This window comes from Microtus pennsylvanicus, chromosome 12, assembly GCF_037038515.1.
Source record: "Microtus pennsylvanicus isolate mMicPen1 chromosome 12, mMicPen1.hap1, whole genome shotgun sequence".
In the NCBI taxonomy this organism is placed as follows: domain Eukaryota; kingdom Metazoa; phylum Chordata; class Mammalia; order Rodentia; family Cricetidae; genus Microtus; species Microtus pennsylvanicus.
The window spans coordinates 61,969,093-61,986,668 of NC_134590.1; the positions used below are offsets into that span (position 1 = coordinate 61,969,093).

The 17,576-nt window shown below is 52.8% G+C and overlaps 1 protein-coding gene across 1 annotated transcript; it reads left to right on the forward strand.

The window, feature by feature from the left end:
- The first annotated feature begins 1,566 nt into the window (after window positions 1-1,566).
- Window positions 1,567-15,672, forward strand: Lrpap1 (LDL receptor related protein associated protein 1). The gene is made up of 8 exons (XM_075943818.1): window positions 1,567-1,828; window positions 6,087-6,231; window positions 8,564-8,685; window positions 9,529-9,649; window positions 10,127-10,285; window positions 12,671-12,753; window positions 13,971-14,147; window positions 15,268-15,672. The coding sequence occupies exons 1-8, from the start codon at window positions 1,616-1,618 to the stop codon at window positions 15,328-15,330; spliced, it is 1,083 nt and encodes a 360-aa protein (XP_075799933.1). The 5' UTR covers window positions 1,567-1,615; the 3' UTR covers window positions 15,331-15,672.
- Window positions 15,673-17,576: the final 1,904 nt, after the last annotated feature.

Sequence of the window (17,576 nt, forward strand, 5' to 3'; positions counted from 1 at the left end):
CAGGAAGCTGCTTCTGTGGTACCCGTCCCTGTGGATTCTCTTCAGACTAAGACAAAAGCCCACAGCTTCCCTTCCTCTCATCCCCTCTTCTCTCAGAACACACCGTTCCCAGCCTATAAGGCAACCAGGAAGATCTCAGAGGTGAACTCTAACAGGGGTAACATAGCTAGCCTACCAACCGCTTCCCTCTGCCTGTGGGAGGCTGTCTTAGAAACTGTGGTGAAGGTAAGAGGCCTGGCTCCAAATCACCACCGGGAGTGCATCTGTAGAGTGTAGAATGTAGCAGGGGCAAGCAAGATGAATCTCTGTCCTCTGGGACCCTTGTTACAGTTACACTAATCTGAGCAAAGAAGCAAGGGTAGTACATTAAACATTAGCCCAATGAGCAGCTGGGAGTCAACAAAACAGAGGACTAGATTCTGACTTTACATTCTTTTCTGAGCCAACTGGAAAAAAATAACTCGGGTGACTGCCCTTAAGATCTGGGAGGTAGATAAGGATGGATCTCTGTGAATTCAAGGCCAGCCTGGTCTACTTAGTTCCAAGACTACTGAGTAAGATCCTGTTTCATCTCAAAAAGCAAGACGAAAAAGTCCCCAAACAAAACCCCTTCTATCTGAAGGGGAGATATTTGAGGCCAGCACACCTTTACTCCCAGCACTTGGGAGGTGGAGGCAGACGGATCTCTATAAGTTTGAGGCCAGCTTGGTCTACATAGTGAGTGCCAGAATAGCCACAGCTACATAGTGAGATCCTGTTTGAAAAACAAAACAAAATCTTAGAAAGCAAGTGCCAACGTCGGCAAATCGCCAGGGTTCCAGGCATCCTGAACCATTGCTGGGAAAACACAAGATACGGCTTAAAATAAAACAAAACAAAAAAATTAAAATAATAATAAACACTGACTCCCCCAAAGATCCCCTCCCTTTTATCTCTATGTTCCTCCCCATTGGAGACCCTTTTGGGCTATCCTCACAAGATGACTCTTCTGCCTGCATCTTCTGGGCGCTAAACTGAGTTCATGCCTGTACCAGACTCTAAGACCTTAAGTACCAGGCAGTCCCCAGGCCAGGCCACGCCCCCAACGGGTTGGCCACGCCTTGTTCTGTACTCTGGATTTTCTTTAGGGTTACAGGTGGGAGGAAACTAGGTAGGGGCACAAAGCCATTCAAAGAGAAACTACGAGGAGGGGTAAGAGTCTGGGATGTGTCCCAAAGACTAAGCTGAGATAGCTGCTCCCGGGTCGACGGGCAGAACCGTCTCCCACCGCACTTCTTGCATGATTATATGAGAAGCGGGACGGTGCAAGAGGGTGCAGATGAGACAGAGCAACCCCAGTTCGACAGCAGGGCCCGACTTTCCCAGCTTGCCCTCCTTGGAAGAGACCAGGAGCCTGGCTGATGAGCTCTGCAAGACGCAGCAGCTCCAGGCCAAGAGCAAGGAAACCAGCTGAGACAATTGCGCTCCGCAGGAGGTGGGCGGGCTTAGAGGCGGGCGGGGTTGGGGAAAAAGAGAGGCGGGGTCTGGAGGCGGGCCTATTTGGTGGGCGGGACTACGGGGCGGTCCTACGCGCTCAGGCCTGTCAGTCGGCGAGACTCTGGCTCTGCAGAGGAAGATGGCGCCGCGACGAAACAGAGTTTCTACGCTGCCTCGGCTCCAGCTGTGGGTGCTGTTGTTCCTGCCGCTGCTGCTCGTGCCTCAGCCCATCGCCGGCCATGGCGGCAAGTACTCGCGGGAGAAGAACGAGCCCGAGATGGTCGCCAAGCGCGAGCCCGGAGAGGAGTTCCGCATGGAGAAGATGAACCAGCTATGGCAGAAGGCCCAGCGGGTAAGCAGGGAAAATGCACGGGGCTGGGGGTGAGGAGCTGCTTGTGCAAAGGAAAGTGGACCCCTGGTCAAAAGGCCGGCGTGGGCTCTGGGCCGGGGGGTGGCCTACCTTTTGACTGTCTCCCCTAAGTGGCAGGTGAGTCACCCTGACTTCACAATAAGGAGAGACCCAAAGGCCCAAGAGGAACTTGGTGCTGATCTCATGGGACTGTAGTTGTCTTTAGCATAGCTGGGGACCCCAAAGAATGAATGATGCTTACTCTTTCTAGCTGTGCACCCCAGATCGCTCTGTCCGGGAATCCAGTTTTCCAAAGAGCCAGCTATTCAGATGGAGGTAGCCGAGTGCTTTCTACCTGGGGTCTGGCTTGCGAGCCTTTTCTTTTCTCTGTATTCTCCCCATGGAAAGAAGAGCAGTTGACCTGAGAGGTGACAGACCTGGAACAGCAGAAGTCTCAGTGGAGCCTTTCCCAAGGGGGTGAGGGGTTAACATCACACAGGTACTACACAGACCTGGAACAGCGGAAGTCTCAGTGGACCCTTTCCCAAGGGGGTGAGGGGTTAACACCACACAGGTACTATACAGACCTGGAACAGCAGAAGTCTCAGTGGAGCCTTTCCCAAGGGGGTGAGGGGTTAACACCACACAGGTACTGCACAGACCTGGAACAGCGGAAGTCTCAGTGGAGCCTTTCCCAAGGGGGTGAGGGGTTAACATCACACAGGTACTACACAGACCTGGAACAGCGGAAGTCTCAGTGGACCCTTTCCCAGGGGGGTGAGGGGTTAACACCACACAGGTACTACACAGACCTGGAACAGAAGTCTCAGTGGAGCCTTTCCCAAGGGGGTGAGGGGTTAACACCACGCAGATACTGCACAGACCTGGAGAAGGCCTAAATCAGAGTCCTTTATCTGATTCTCTTCCTTTTGGAATGGAGATAGCCTGAGGGCTGACCTGGAACTTGGGTCCCCTCCCTGATTGTGACTCTAAACAAGTCCTTGGGCTTTTGTTTTTGGTATTTATAAATAGACCCTCAGGGCCACAGTATCTTCCTCTCTAGTTGCCGGTTGCACTTTAGCCCTTTGAGCTTGAACATTCCTAAGGTTGGAAGGATAGTAAATAATTTGCAAACAAAGAGTGAGTTTTTTGTCTTTTTTTTTTTGAGACAGGGTTCCTCAGTAGCTTTGGAGCCTGTCCTCTTGTAGACCTGGCTGGCCTCAAATTCATGGAGATCCGCCTGCCTCTGCCTCCCGAGTGCTGGGATTAAAAGTGTACGCCACCACTACCTGGCTGAAGAGTGAGTTTTAAAAGAAAGCTGTGGAGAAACTTTAGCCCTGGAGGATTAGGGCAGAGAGATAGTTAGGAGGTGTGTTAGCTGCTCCACTGGCCCTTCCTGAACTGCCACAGGGTCCAGCTTGAGGCCCAGCCAGTGTCTTTGAGGGGCTGCGGCCAGAGCTGGACAATTGCAGTGTCCAGCCTGCAAAGGTTTGCTCCTGAAGAAGCAGTTCAGCTCCCTGGAGAAACAGGCCAGGAGCACAGCTAGGGGTGGGGGTGGGGGGATGCAAGAAGAGCAGCAGGGCAATGGGAACCATCTAGAGTAAAAGGGCCCGCTGTCCCTGACAGCTGTCGCTGTGTGCCCACTATTAGGAACACCATGTGTGCACCTGGGATTACCCAGGATGAGAGCGGCCCTGACACACTAGTCTGATAGAGTAAGGACTGCTGGGGAAATACAGTCCGGTGCGCATAGACCCTGGGATCCCCTTTTGCTCAGAAGCTGGCCCCCAAGTCCTCCACCTGCATGTCCAGGTACTTTCTCAGACCTACTGTGGCAGGTCTCCTGTCCTCATCTGTGCCTATGTGGTTTGTGTCCTTCCCTGTCGTGCCCACTGATCTGTTGGGCATCAGGTTATGGCTTTCCTCGTTGTCCCCAGCTCCTTGTCACTGCTAGGATGGCTGCTCTCCTCATCTGTCTAGGCCTTGGGCTGCCTGTCCTTCCAGCCTTCTAGCCTTAAAGCTCTGCAATGAGGGGATTTTCTGCTAAACAGAGAGGGACAATTTTCCAGGTGGCTTTCCCTTTTAGGATGTCTTGTGTCTACTCCCCACTTCCAAAAAGCCTAGGCCTTAAGGACACAGGTTGAGTATAGCTGCTTTTCCTTCCAGACGCAGAGGCTTCCAGGGCAGAGCACCGGTTCTTATCTTTCATGTAAACCTTTAGAATTGGCCTTCTGTTCCTTCAGGAGAAGATGGTTATCAGCGCTGTCTCTTCTGTGCCCAACCCCACTGCTTTAGGTAGATTGGTCCTCACCTAGGCCTTTCCCGGGTTGTCTCGGGTTCCCAATGATCTTCCTTCACCATCCGGGAGGTTTTAGCCTTTAAAGTCTGTGTTTCTTTGTTTTCCAAACACAAAACTACCGAGTAGTGACTGGAATATAGTTTATCACATATGAAGCCAAAGAAAACGTGGCAGGGCTGTGTGCCTCACCCCATTTCCAGCCTTTTGAAAACCCGAGGTCTCCTTGAGACCCCAGGGAGTGGAGTGGGCTATGGGAGGGTTCTGCAGAGGCATGGAACCCACCTCCATCTTGTGAGATTGAGCAATTTGAAACTTGGAGGGGGGGCTGGCTCATTGCTTCATGCCAGACTAGCCTTCATGCCCTGACTCTGGTATTACCCAGTTCCTGTTTCATAGACGTGCTTAGGAAGAGCTATGAGCCGTTCAGTGGGGACTCAGGGCACATCCATCCTGACTCAGTGCTGTGACGTGCCTAGTGTGCTGCAAGATGAAGACCCCTGGCAGTGTGGAGATCAAAGGACTGTCCCTGGAGTTGGGGTAGGGAAACCTCTGCAGGTTGTTACACACTCCCAGAGACCCAGTTTTTCTAGAGCTGCCAGTATTCAGATGACAGGAGTTGACTTCTCAGGTCTCCTGGGAGCCTGGCCTGGAACTTGGTCTGTAGACCAGGCTGGTCTTGAACTCATAGAGTTCACCAGCTTCTGCCTCCTGACTGCTGGGATTAAAGGCATGGACCACCACTGCCCGACTTTTTTTTTTTTTGACAGGATCTCTCTGTGGTAGTATTCCTAGTATGAACAAGGCCCTGGATCAGGGTGTTATGTTTAAAAATAAAACGCTGCAGGTCCCCGAGTGGCGGCAGTGGGCAGTGGGCCATGAGACCAGGGCGGGACACAAAGGCAGCCAGGTCCCAGGCTGGGAGCCGCATGGTGGGTGAGAGAACTTGGTGGGGCAGCCAGTCCCATAAGGAGCCGCAGCCCCTGTGGATGAGAGACAGAGACAGACAGGCATGCCATGCAGAGTGAGGTTGCTTATTTATTTAGTGCCTTATGGAAGGGAAAAAGAAAGGAGAGAAGGAGGAGGGTGGGAGAGGAGCCACGGCAGCAGCTACCTCTTTGAGAGAGAGACGGAAAAGAAAAGAGCTCAGACTGGGAGCAGAAGGAAGATCTGCCTGCCTCGGGAGTGGGTGGGGCTTGTTTCTCTTTTTTTTTTTTTTTTTTTTTGGTTTTTCGAGACAGGGTTTCTCTGTGGCTTTGGAGCCTGTCCTGGAACTAGCTCTGTAGACCAGGCTGGTCTCGAACTCACAGAGATCCGCCTACCTCTGCCTCCCGAGTGCTGGGATTAAAGGCGTGCGCCACCATCGCCCGGCCGGGGCTTGTTTCTTAAGGACAGGACAGTCCTAGTACCTCAAAAAAAAAAAAATTAAGGCTGGGCGGTGGTGTCACACATCTTTAATACTGCACTCGGGACACAGAGGCAGGCAGATCTCTGTGAGTTAGAGACCAGCCTGGTCTTATAAGAGCTAATTCCAGGACAGGCTCCAAAGCTACAAAGAAACTCTATCTCGAAAAACCAAAAGAAAAAAATTAAAATATTATTAGAAAGATAAATTCCATCTTCTACTCTGGTGGTTCTTTTTCTTCTCATACTTATTGTAGGAAGACGCCATTTCTTCACCGAGTCAGTGCTTGGCTGGTGTACCCTTTACCCTTGTCAGGATAGGAAGGTGCAGTGCCCTGCTGCTGGAGGCTGCTAACAGCTGTGAGCTTCTTACCTGGCCCCGGGACTTCCAGACCTTGCTCTACTGTGTCTCTAGCTGGGTTCCTGACATAGGGCCTCAGTCTTTGAAATCCTTGTGTGTCTGTCTGCAACCTCTAGCCCTGCATACTCCGAACGCCCCCAGGTCTGTTGCCCATGTCTGTCACACAGTAGCTTATCTTGTGTTGCTTCTGTCTTGGGCAGCTTCATCTGTCTCCTGTGAAGCTGGCTGAGCTCCACTCTGACCTGAAGATACAAGAAAGGGACGAACTCAACTGGAAGAAACTGAAGGTGGAAGGCTTGGACAAGGATGGGGAGAAAGAAGCAAGGCTGATCCACAACCTCAACGGTACCTTCCTGCTCTCATAGCGGATGCAACCACAGCCCCCAGGCCAGGCTGAGGGAGGGGGCTGTTGGGACAGCTTCTTCAGAACTAGCCCTCAGAGTCCCTGAGTGTGTGGAGCTGGTCCCCCAGGAAAGGAGGCCGGGAGCTGTCAGAAGGAAGTAGGCAGCCAGCTCTAGAGATGGGTGGGCTCAGAGATAGAGGAATGCAGATGTTCTAAGGAAGTGGGCTAGTGAGCATCATCTGGCTATCTAGTGTCCTGGGCAGGAAATAGTTTCTTCCAGCTAGGCAGAGCATGGCCCACGACTCAGGTAGGGCAAGGTTGCTTAGGCGATGGTTTCTTCTCACCTGTGTGGGTAGCCTGGCAGCAGACTTAGCAGGACTTGGAATTGACACCTGAAGCTGCCTCTTCTAAGCGCTTGGTAGGTGGGTGTTTACTGAGGCTTCTTCCCACCTTGGGCTGTGGTCCATGCGGGCCCCTCCCTTCACTGCTCAAGTCATAGTCAGTGCTGGCCCCACACCTAGAGGACCAGAGTGCAGAGTGCAGAGTGCAGACCCAGAACCTGGGGGTAAGAAGCAGACACTGCTGGTAAGCACTTGAGGAAGGCATTAGGCCTCCAAGCTAGAACCAGCTCCACCCTGGGCCAGAACAGATCCTAGTCCCATGGGAGCGGCCTCATCTGGACCCTCAGCTCTTGTGCAAAACCCTGCATGGACTCAGTCCTACGGGGCAGCAATCCTGCTGGTCTGTTCAGGGACATGCCCACTATCAGCCCCAGGGCTACCTCACTCCACACTGGGCCTGGACATTGCAGAGAACTATGTGAGACCTCTTCTGAACAGTCTTGAGCAATTTGTTTATGAACCCGAGTCTGATAGAGCCCAAGCTCCTCTCCTATCCTGACCCAGCTCAGGCACCAGGGTTACTCAGGTTGAGGGTGACAGAGACAGCTCTTTTCCATGGTGGCAAGAAATGATCAAGCTTGGGCTAGGCAGCAAAGCTGCAGAGGTGATTCCAGGTACCAGCTCTCTGAGGCTAACAGGCATCTGAGCATACTGATTTTACCATGTTGCCCAGGCTGCCCCCGAACTCCAAGACTTAAGCAATCCTCCTGCCTCAGCCTACCAAGAGCAGGGCTTGCAGGCACCAGCCGCTGTCGGCTAACTGGTCTAGGTTAGACTCCAGATCGAGTCATAGTGTGTGTACCCACAGTGTCTGCCCACGGATGCCTCCTGACCTGCCAGTAGAAGTGACATGGTCACTGAGAATGCTATAGAGGGGTTGTGACTGGAGCAAGGCCATGTGCTCACAGACTGAACAGTAGGTATGTGTGCCTCACAACACATTATCCCAGCTTCCAGGCAGAGTGAGGTACCATAGTTCTTAGGCCTGTGAAGAGAATAGAAAGCCCCCAAAGACAGGTACAGACTGAGCAACTGGGGCCCTTTGCCTGGCTGGCCATGACTGAAAGCAGACCCCAGCAGACGGAACGGGATGGGGGCTGCGTGTTAGCCATGTATGTGCCAACTGATCCACTAGAACGCGGAAGCCACAGTGTCATGTGAACTGCCCAGTGAGAGTTGTAGGGCCCCAGAGGAATGCTGGAATCGGTGGGTCACCAGCTTAGATACACTAGGGTAACACAACAGAGATTCTGTGCCCTTTCTAGAGAAGACAGGGTTACAGGTGAGGGGACAGATCCCCACAGCTAAGTGAAAATTAGGCCTAGGAGTGTCTGCTCTGAAGAGACAAGCAAACCCTCTAACAGGCTTTATGGGTGGCTGCTCACGGCATGCGAGTTCCATGACAGCCTGTCTGGCGGGGGCATGGAAGTTAGAGGACAGACAGGCATTTTGAAGTCAGCTGGCTGACTTGCCCCTGTTGTGTGTTGGTGATAAGAAGGGTCAAGTCCTCCAGAGTAGAGAGGCTGTGGTGTGGGTATGCACAGAGCCTGGGCACCTCAGAGGCTAGGTGCCATCATCCTGACACCCAGGAGACTGTTCTCTGCTGGCTTTTGCTGGGGTTTGGCATATGCCAGAAGTGGAAGCATCATGATGCGGTCCTAAAACACTACATCAGGCCATACCTTCCCTGCCCATGAGCTCCTGATTCAGGAAGGCTCAAGCTGAGGTTGTCTGTGGTGGAGCCCAGGATGTCTGTGAGGTCACGCCCAGGACCCGAGTACCTGACTGTCTTCTCCCCAGATCTTGTGTGGTCACTTAGGAGAGGGGTGGAAGGAATCTTCTAGAAAATGAACAGACTCACCTTCTGGCTCCTGTGGCAGCTCCTCCCTGTCTTGGGAAACTGTCCAATAAAAATCCAATGTCCCCTCTCTAGTCATCTTGGCCAGGTATGGACTAGATGGAAGGAAGGACACCCAGATGGTGCACAGCAACGCACTCAATGAAGACATCCAGGATGAGCTGGGGGACCCCAGGCTGGAAAAGTTGTGGCACAAGGTATCACTTGCCTTTTCCCCCGTACCTTTCAACTTGAACCGACTGTCTACAGAGTTAAGATGTGGGACTGTGGGCTCTCTCTCTCTCCCTCTCCCTCTCTCTCCCTCTCTCCCTCTCTCTCTCTCTCTCTCTCTCTCTCTCTCTCTCTCTCTCTCTCTCTCTCTCTCTCTCTGTCTATGGGACACGATCTGTGCTGTCCTAGTTGGTCAACCTGGGACTTCTCCACTGCTCCTAGCTGTCAGGACCGCAGGCGTTAGGCAGGCTCTTCACAGTGTATGGCCAAATCACATAGGTGTCTGGTCAAGCTGGTTTGTCTCTGGTTCTGGCCTGTGGTCCCGCTTTTCTGTGCTTAGTGAGGAAAGGGGCCCTGTTGGGTTGGGTCTGGTCCATCTTTGCTTTGGGTGCAAACCTAAGCAGAGAGCACAGTGTGGGAGGAGCTGAGGCATGGCAGTGGTTCAGTTCCACCGGCTCACTTGTCCGGCTTCTCAAGTAGCCTGTCTGGGGTTAACTGATCTGGTCCCTGTTGGACCGTGGAGATGGCCCTGCTGTCCTCACCATCCACAGGGCTACAAGAGTTAAGCAGATGCCAGAGTCCTTCCTCTCCCTTCTCTGACCTGTCAAATCTGGGGACATCAAGGAAAAGGGACACAACCCATCACATCAGAGCGTCCAATTTGATTTTTCTTTTCCTGGTGCACCTAGTCGAGGGTCACAAGGCTTGCAGAGGATGAGAACAGCCCCAAGCTCTTTGCCCTGGAGCAAGGCCTGCTGACAGGCGCCTGAACTCCCTGGGGTGTACTGACGACAAGACAGGCGAGGTCACGCCAGACTGTTTCCTCTTAGGCAAAGACATCAGGGAAATTCTCCAGTGAGGAGCTGGACAAGCTGTGGCGGGAGTTTCTGCACCACAAGGAGAAGATCCACGAGTACAATGTGCTGCTAGACACACTGAGCAGAGCTGAAGGTACCTCCACGCCCACCTGAGCTGAGCAGGTTCCCCGGTTCCCGAGGGTTATTGTGGGGAGGAGACAATTTCCTCATGTTTCCACCCATGGTCATGAATGCAAATGGGTTTTGTACCAGTTGTGTAAGGCCAGTACGGCCGCACAGATGAAAGGTGTTTCTGGGGTGGCTGAGGCACCCTGACGTAGCACAAGCCAGCCACCATCACTTCTGACTGGTATGACCTTGCCAAGTATGGGACCTGAGAAAGTCAGAGCCATTGAGGGCCACGGAGGTCCCTGGGGTGGGCCCTTGGGTACAGATACTGAGACATTCACCCTTAGATGTCTGTGTGAGAAAGCCACAATCCTCAGCCAGCACTGAGGGTTGCAGAGGTGTGACCCAGTGGATGGGCTCAGGGCCATCTTGGCCCCTAGGACCTCAGGCCTGCAGGGGAAGTCCTTGTCAGACATTCTTCTATGTCTCGTCCACTCCACAGAAGGTTATGAGAACCTCCTCAATCCCTCTGACATGAGCCACATCAAGAGTGAGGCCCTGAGCAGCAAGCACGGGGAGCTGAAGGACAGGCTGCGGAGTATCAACCAGGGCCTAGACCGCCTGCGGAAGGTCAGCCACCAGGGCTACAGCCCCACCACTGGTAAGCCCTTGCCCCTGTGTGGCCTTTACGCCTGCTGATGCCTGATGGGGGAATTGTCTGCTTCTGTCTGACGAGGGCAATGGATAAATACATGCTTAGGGGACAGGGGACAGGTACACGGACTCAGTAGTGCCGGGAGACTTGTCAAATTCAGTCCTTGTCTGTGTTAGAGTGGCCTGTCCTGGGCCCCACTTCCTGTAGCTGTAGTATAAATGTCTGGGCCAGAAACTGGAGAGATGGCTCAGTGATTAGGAGCACTGGTCTCTTCCAGAAGACCCAGGTTCTGTCCCCAGCACCAACATGGCCGTTCACAACCATCTGTAACTGCAGTCCCAGGTGAGCCAATGCCCTCTTCTGGCCTCCGTGGACACTATTATACCTGTGATAAGTAGACGTACATGCAGACAAAACACTCATACACATAAAAACAAAGGTTAACTTTTTAAGAAATGGGCCGACCCTCAGCCCTATCGCCAAATTTGGTTTGAAGTGATAGGAAAATGGCCCTCTAGTTGGCCCCATCCAGGCTGTTGCTTCAGTCTTAACCTCACGCAGGACCGTCTCCCCAACCCTTGCCAGTGGAGGCCACAAGCGGGATGACAGCTTCTGCTGCAGGGACAGTCCCACCCTCTCGGGACTTAAAAGTGTTAGGGCAAGGCTTGCTGCCCATCCTTGCAGAGAGTGCCTGGTTTCATCCATAAACATGGGGCAGTTACCAGCCATGGGCCAAGTCCTGCTTGCACAGCCTTAGATAGCATGGGCCCAGGCAGAACCTCCTTCTGGGGCACACCTGCAAGGCCTTGCTGGTGAGTTTGGGCTGGGCTTGAGGCCTGTTATGAAATCATAGCACCCTATCCCAAGACTGCTTGCTGTGGAAGTGACCAGTCTACCTTTAGGCCAGCTGTGAGGTTCTGTTGCTGGATTAATAGGGGCTGTGCAAGGGAGTCTGGCCATGGTCAGTGTGCGGGATGTCACCCCTTTCTCTAACCACAGTCCCACCCTGTAGTTGGAATTTTTTCTTTGGGCACCAACCAGCTCCCAAATAAAGACACAGAAACTTGTTATTGGGTGCTGAACAGATGGCTCAGAGGTTAAGAGCACTGGCTGCTCTTCCAAAGGTCCTGAGTTCAATTCCCAGCAACCACATGGTGGCTCATAACCATCTGTAATGAGATCTGGTGCCCTCTTCTGGTATGCAAGCATACATGCAGGCAAAACAATGTATATATACATAATAAATAAATAAAAATAAATCTTTATTGCTGGGCGGTGGTGGCACACGCCTTTAATCCCAGCCAGCCTGGTCTACAAGAGCTAGTTCCAGGACAGGTTCCAAAGCTACAGAGAAACCTTGTCTCGAAAAGCCAAAAAAAAAAAAAATCTTGTTATTAATTATGAATGCTCAGCCTTAGCCTAGACTTGTCCCACTAGCTCTTTTAATTTAATTTAACCTGTTTCTGTTCATCTACATTTGCCTTGGGACTTTTTACCTTTCATTCTGCATGTTCAACTTTCCTGCTTCCTCCATGTCTGGCTGCCAGGCCCCTGGCATCCCTTTTTCTTCCTTCTTCCCCACCCCCCAACCTAAATTCCTCCTCCTCCTTACTCTGCCAGGATGTCCTGCCTAGACCTCCTTCCTCACTATTGGCCATTCAGCTTTTTATTAGATCATTCAGGTGCCTTAGGCAGGCAAGGTAAGACAGCAACACATCTTTACATAGTTAAACAAATGCAACACATCTTAAAATAGTTAAACAAATATTCTGCAGCACAACCCTCCATGAGCCATCTCCTAGGGAGCATCCAGACAGTCCCTTCACTTCTCCCACTGGCCTACCTATTTCCAACCCCTACACTCCCAGGAAAACCAGGGTTCCCTTGGGTCCTAGACAGGAAGGGCCCTGTGGAAGACTAGGATCTTCTGCTGTGACTCAGGGGTAGCCAGAGCCAGGGAGCCTTGCTGGATGGCTATCTATTTACGTCAGATGTGCTTTGATATCAAAGGTTCATGGGAGCTTAGAAGGTGAATGGCCAAACCCCAGCCTTAACTCAGTGACTCTCAGCCCTCCCCAATGCCCAGCTAGTTTTCATGATCCTATCACACCCCTGCTCTCCCTCACTCTCAACCTCAGAGGCAGCCGGGGACATGCTAATGGTACTGGCCAGGCCTGGCAGGTGATTCTGAGTCCCGGGGATGTGACCCCGTCACTTGAGGAAGTGAGGTTACGTCTAAGCTGGAGCTGTGAGCACAGACCAGGTATTTAGTGCTCCCAAGATGCAACACACACACTATTCCCTCAGGCTGACAGGCCACGTGGGCGCCCAGCACCAGCTGTGTCCTGCCTTGTGACCTACCCAAACAGACAACCCCTTGCTCTCTTGCAGAGTTTGAAGAGCCCCGAGTGATAGATCTGTGGGACCTGGCCCAGACCGCCAACTTCACTGAGAAGGAACTGGAGTCATTCCGGGTAAGGGAACTGGGAGGCAAAGCTGTGTCACCTTCTGCTGTGGCCTCCATCTCTTGCCAGTCTCCAATGGCATCAGGCTCTCTGTTCTTTCCCATCATACTGGAGTGCCTTTGTGTTTTTGTCCTGACCCTTTTCCTTCCTGCCCCTGGCCTCTGCAGCCAAGTGGTAGCAGGTGGACACACCTCCCACGTCAGCAGTCTCAGCGCCTGCTGTGTGGTATCTGGCTGTCGGGGTGGAGGTGGGGTCTGCCCGGCATTGTGCTGTGAGGTGCTGAGAGGGCCAATGACCAAGGTGTGAGGTGTGGGCAGCACTGCAGGAGGCTGAGAGGTGGAGTATCCTCTAAGGATTGTTGGTAGTTAGCTGCTGTTTAGGGTAGGATAGGACATGCTTGGGACCTATATGGTTTGAGGCTTCCAAGTTCAAGGCTCCTCCAGTGTCTCTGTGCTCACGAAGTCCAGGGTGGCGCTTCTAGAGGCCGCCACTGACCTCCCAGAAAGCACTGGACCCACGGGGCAAAAGAGAGCTGTCAGGGAAGGTGCCAGCAGTAGGCAGCCTTTGAGAGACAGGGAGCCCTTGGGAGGCAGGGCCGTAAAATGGACGTGAGCCTGTTCTCATAGAGGTTGAGTTTGTGGCCCTGGGAAGAGACTTTGAATCCCAAGATCCAGGCTGCCTCCGTCATAATCTCATGAAGGCAGAAGACAGAGTAACCACCAGGTGATGTGCCTGTTGGAGGAGGGGCAAAGAGGGTACAGAGCTCCTGGTGACCCCACCACTTCTGCCAGGCACAGGGAGCTGTTTTCTGACCTGCTGAGATGTGGGCTAGACTCCTAGGCTGGCCACGCTGCAGGATGACTGAGGTGTCCTGCAGCAGTGGTGGGGTCACCAGGAGCCCCTTTGGGCATCAGCCTATACATGGGACCAGGAAGGAGCTGGATGCCCAGCAGGCACGGCTGCTGTTCCCAGAGGTAGCATGTCTAGATGTGGCAGGTGGGAGCAAACTCAGCACGGGAAAGAAGGTATCCAGGGACGAGAGTACAAAGGTCCCTGCTGTCACCAGGTTCTGGTGGACAACCCATTCAGAGATTCTTAGCAGTAAGCAGGTACCAGTTCTCAGGTGTGCATCCTGGTGGTTGCCCACAGTGGTCAGGACCGGTGCTGGACAAGAGACAGGCACCTCCGGTATCTGTATTGGAGACTAAGTTGTTGGCACCTTCTAGGAGGAGCTCAAGCACTTCGAGGCCAAAATCGAAAAGCATAACCACTACCAGAAGCAGCTGGAGATTTCCCACCAGAAGCTGAAGCACGTGGAGAGCATCGGGGACCCCGAGCACATCAGCCGCAACAAGGAGAAGTACGTGCTGCTGGAGGAGAAGACCAAGGAGCTGGGCTACAAGGTAGGGCACGCCGTCCCTTCCACCCAGTCCTGGTCAGCCCTGTCGGGTCTCAGACACATGACCTCCTGACTCAGGGAAACACAGATGCTGTCCATGGGAACTGTGACTAGCCAGGTGCTCCGTGGGGCAGATGCTGGCACTGCGGACACACATGATGCCTGTAGACATGTAGGACAGAAAGCATTGTTGCAGCCAGGCACAGGGAGCTGTTTCCTGGCCCTCTGAGATGGGGGCTTGAATTCTAGGCTGGCCATGCTGCAGGGTGACTGAGGTGTCCTGCAGCAGCGGTGGGGTCACCAGGAGCCCTTTTGGGTTAGTTAAGGCAGAAGCACCTGAGGCTGTAGCCAGCACGGAAAGCCCCTCCTGCACCTTCTCAAGTTGAGCCATGCCGTGTGGTAGCTACGCAAAAAGAAGTAAAATCTGGGAAGTTAAGTGGCACAAATGTGCCAACAGAAGAGGAGGGCAGCTTCTGTGTAGAGCGGGGAAGCTCAAAGCCCTGGGGCTCAGGGCATCAAGGTGGTCACTATAAGGATTTGGGGGTTCACAAGGCTAAAATCCAAGCACATTCTCAGATGTCCCTGGCTGCCAAGGGACTTGTAGCAATGTGTGAGGGGCCCTTTGAATCTGGACAACTGACTGGGGGTGCTGGGGTCACAGAGTATGTTTGGAGACCTGAAGCAACTGACTCTCGTGGAGGGGTAGCACCAGCAGCCTCCACTTTGAGAGAACTCATTAGAACCACAGATCAAGTCTGGTCCTGACCTGGCAAGCCACTAAGGTTCTGTGCCGTGTGTAAGGGTCAGAAATGGAGTTCTCTGTGTCCCCTTGCAGGCATCCACTACTGTGAGGGGGAGTCAGTGTCTTTATGGCTCATAACAGGTCTCCTAAAAATAACAGGGCAGACAAATGCCCCAGTGCCATTGCCTTTGGGAATGAACTACTTCCGGCTGTTTGTTTAGTATTCCTTTTGTTTTTGAGTCTTCCTTATGACGCGCTCTAGACGGTTATATAAGGGAAGGTAAGCCAGAGTGTTTAGCGTTGGTTTTCAGCTGTCTACTGTGCCCTCATGAAATGGCAGACTTGCCCTGCTGTCCCTCGCTGACAGGTGTCCCTTCCACAGGTGAAGAAGCATCTGCAGGACCTGTCCAGCAGGGTCTCGAGAGCTCGGCACAATGAGCTCTGAGGAGAGGAGCCAGCAGCAGCAGTCCCCAGAGGCTCTTGAAGACCCCGGGAGCTGCCAGCGTGTCATCTGCATGCACAGACCTGTGGTAGCTGGTGTAGCTGGCCACAGTGACGTGGTGAGGACGATTTGGACACATCAGTATGATCCTGCCGTGTGGTTGGCAAGAACTTCTTTCAAGTGTGGCTGTCATCACCCTGGTTGAGGGCCTTGGGTCCAGCTACCAATGAGATGTGACTATCTTCCATGCTGCAACAACCCAGTTTACACTGAGATTATGTAAATCTGTCACTGGAATGTTATATATGGAGTCCTTAAATACATGGCAGGATTTTGAGCCGTCCAGTCCTTGCCTGGTATCTCGACAGATTGGGTCCACTTGAGTCAGAGCTGGCACCGTGGCCAAGTAAGTTACAGATGAAAGGAGGAGGGGTGGGCTTGTCTACCCACTTGAAGCATTTGCCTGAAGGCCCCATCCTTTCTCTTTGGTCCCCAGACAACTGCTCCCCAGTGTCCCAATCCCAGATGGTTTTAAATCAAGAGCCCATAAGAGGTGAGATTTCAGGAAAAAGATGGCATAGGTGAAAACCAGCTGGTTAGGGGGAGGGGCATTTTCTGCCTCCCAGAATATCCCGATGGGCTTCCATGTCCAGACTCAGTATCTGATCCCTCACACAGGAAAGTAGCCAAAAGGGTCTGTGACCCCTTCAGCTGATCCTGGACCATCAGGCCGTTGGGGTTCGAGATCTTCTGGATCTCAGCTCAAAGTTGAAATCTGCCTAACAGTGCAATGTTGAAGAGTGTCAGCATCAGAGATAGGCCTTGGTGAATAAAATGCTTGCCCTGCAAGCTTGAGGTCTAGAGTTCGGATCTCCAGAATGGACCATGTGAATGCCTGGTGGGTGTGGTGGCCTGCCTGTAATCCCAGCTCTTGAGAGGCAGGAAAAGAGGACAGCCAGGGCGAGCTGGCTAGATGTATCGGTCAATTAGCAAAAGTAGAGCATGATGGGAGAAGACACACACAATTCTGATTGTGCACACACTTACACGTATACCTATACACAAGTGAACACAGATGTTCATACATGGGCAAAACTTCCAGGGCAGCATGCAAGAAGCCTGTGGGTTCAGGACAGCAGCAACAAGGAATAGCATGTCACACTGGCTCCCTCACCCCACAGTGTGTGCCACTATCCCTGCCAGCTAGGATGTGTCCCTTTCAGAACCAGTAACTATCTGCCCAGTGCTCTCAGCGGTGTCTGAGGCCCAGAGAAGTGCTTGTCACCAGGGTCTCAGCTCTGCCTTTCTGGTTCAGCGCAAGACATACGCTCAGGGCCCCCTGTGCCACACAGAGCTCAGGGCCTGGGACGATGCTGGGTCCCAGACACCAGGCTCAGAGTCAACTGCAGGGGGAATGCCTGGTATCAGAGATGCAAGAGGAGATGGGGCCTTTACTTTGGTTTGTTTCTGTCCCTAGAGCCAGAGGCCATGGCTGCATTCTTGTGTTGAAATATAAATGTGTTTGTGGGAGCCTAGTGAGCCATCTCAGTGTGAGTGGCGCAGAGCCCATAGCTGAGCTGGGAGCAGATGTGACCAGCATAGGAGCTGCCTGCTCCTGAGAGCTGACCTCTAGATATGAAATCAGGAGGCTACTCCTGGCTAACCCTTGGAAGTCAGTCCCTACAAACTGCTCCCTGGATCAGTGACTCTTGGCAAGGAAACCACCTCACAGGGCTACAAACCTAGACGAGGTGGTTCTGGTTGGCAGTGCTCTGCCACCTAGCAAAAGTGACTGAAAGTCCTCAGGCTGGCAGGTTAAAGCATTTGCTGCTAAGCCTGGTGACCTAAGTTCAGTCCCCAGGGACCGTATGGTAAAAGGAAAGAACAGATTCATGGAAGTTGTCCTCTGACTACATGTGGGCTGTGACATGTGTGCTCACACAATAAATAATTTTCAAAGTGTTCTTCCTGGGAAGATGACCCAAAGGTAAGGTCCCATGAGCCCTTGGTAGCTCACAGTTGAAAACAAAGACAGCCAGGCCCAGGAGTGAGTGAGAACTTGTAGGAGGGGTAGGAGAAAGGGAGGCACTGATGCTGGATGATCTGTGGTGAGACAAACAGGGATGCGGGCATCTGAATGGCACCTCTGGATCCAAGAGAGACATGTGCATTGAAAAGTGTCTTCATACCCGTGGTGGTGTAAAGGGAGCTGGAGCCACTTGGTTCATTTTTGGAAGACTAAAGCCACC